General features: G+C 47.9%; 1 protein-coding gene across 1 annotated transcript in view; it reads left to right on the top strand.

Annotated features, from left to right (window-relative positions):
* The window catches only part of LOC119592434 (alpha-1-inhibitor 3-like), a 14,695-nt gene that overhangs the window by 760 nt on the left and 12,730 nt on the right, over nt 1–1,205 (top strand). The window contains exons 2-3 of the mRNA XM_037941258.1: nt 29–232; nt 725–910. Of these exons, the coding sequence (XP_037797186.1) occupies nt 29–232; nt 725–910 (390 nt within the window). The remainder of the gene's footprint in view (nt 1–28; nt 233–724; nt 911–1,205) is intronic.

The following is a 1,205-nucleotide window of genomic DNA, read 5'->3' as shown; positions in this document are numbered from 1 at the left end:
GCAGCTCACCCTTCACCCCCAACCGCAGATATCAACCTTGGATGCACGTGTTGACATCCGACAGACCTCCCTCAATCGGTACATCATCCCCTTCTATTCGCCTTCGAACTCCTCGTTGGTCATACAAGCGCCTGGAGGTCGGGTGAAGTGCGTGCCAGGTCAAGAAACGAGACTCAATCTCCCTGTGTTGTTCTCTGCCAACAATCAGTCAAGGGCTGGTATCCACGCTCAGGTAAGACGGTCGGTGTCCCTGCCGCCGCGTTCTGGTTCAGAGTTAGGGAAGAGAGAGAGGTAGGTCAGCGTAAACCGTTCTTTTGCCCATAGAGTAAGATACCTTTTTCCATTTTTTATATGCAGAATTAAGATCCTTCACCAAATCATCGTCTCTATTGGATGAGTAGGCCTACTCAACCATGCTTGGTGATTATGACCTTTGACCAATTCGAGTTTGACTTTATTCACCAACTTTGGTCGAGAGTGAGTGCGACTTAAGTAAAGACGATTATATTTGTTCCTCCCTTAGTGGGGGCCGTGTGCTTGCATCCGGGCGTGTACTGTATGCGTGTGAATTAAGACGACGGTACCCAGATGCTGTGATTAGAATTCCTAACTATAAATATAACAGTGATATACATAAGCTTAAGTTTATGGCTCAGATATGATACATTCTTATCCTATGTCATTCGCCAGCAAACTCAAGTCCAGAGGAACATTTCTCCTTCAGATCGTGTCTCGCGAAAAGATCCAGAATTCCTGGACCGAAGAGGTGGAACTGCGAGCGAGCGAGCTGCCCATCGACCCGGACCACCTCATCGACGGATTCCCGCCCACTTACCCGTCGCCGCCCATTGTCACGGGCGTATTCAGCCTGCAAGTCGTTCTCCCACCCACGGCGTCGCCCAAAGTCAAGGTGTGTAGGAACCGAGAGGAGGAACAGGAGGAGGCATTCGTGTGCGTGTGACTGGTTGCCAGGGTGGATGAAAGGGGAATATCTGTGTATGGTAGCGGGGAATGTGGGAGAAACGAAATACGTGTGTATTTTGTATGAGGGATATATAAGATTGTGGATGTGTGTTTGTTTACGTGCGTTGTATTTATGACATATCCATGAGAAAGCATACCATGTAGCTATAAATTGCATTAAATAACACTACCTCTTGATACCAGCAAATTACTCCAGTGTTTCCTCACCTTTTCGTATGACG

The sequence above is a fragment of the Penaeus monodon genome, chromosome 30 (assembly GCF_015228065.2).
Source record: "Penaeus monodon isolate SGIC_2016 chromosome 30, NSTDA_Pmon_1, whole genome shotgun sequence".
Lineage (NCBI taxonomy): Eukaryota > Metazoa > Arthropoda > Malacostraca > Decapoda > Penaeidae > Penaeus > Penaeus monodon.
The sequence above is the reverse complement of the archived record's forward strand: the minus strand, read 5'-3'. Positions and strand labels throughout refer to the sequence as shown.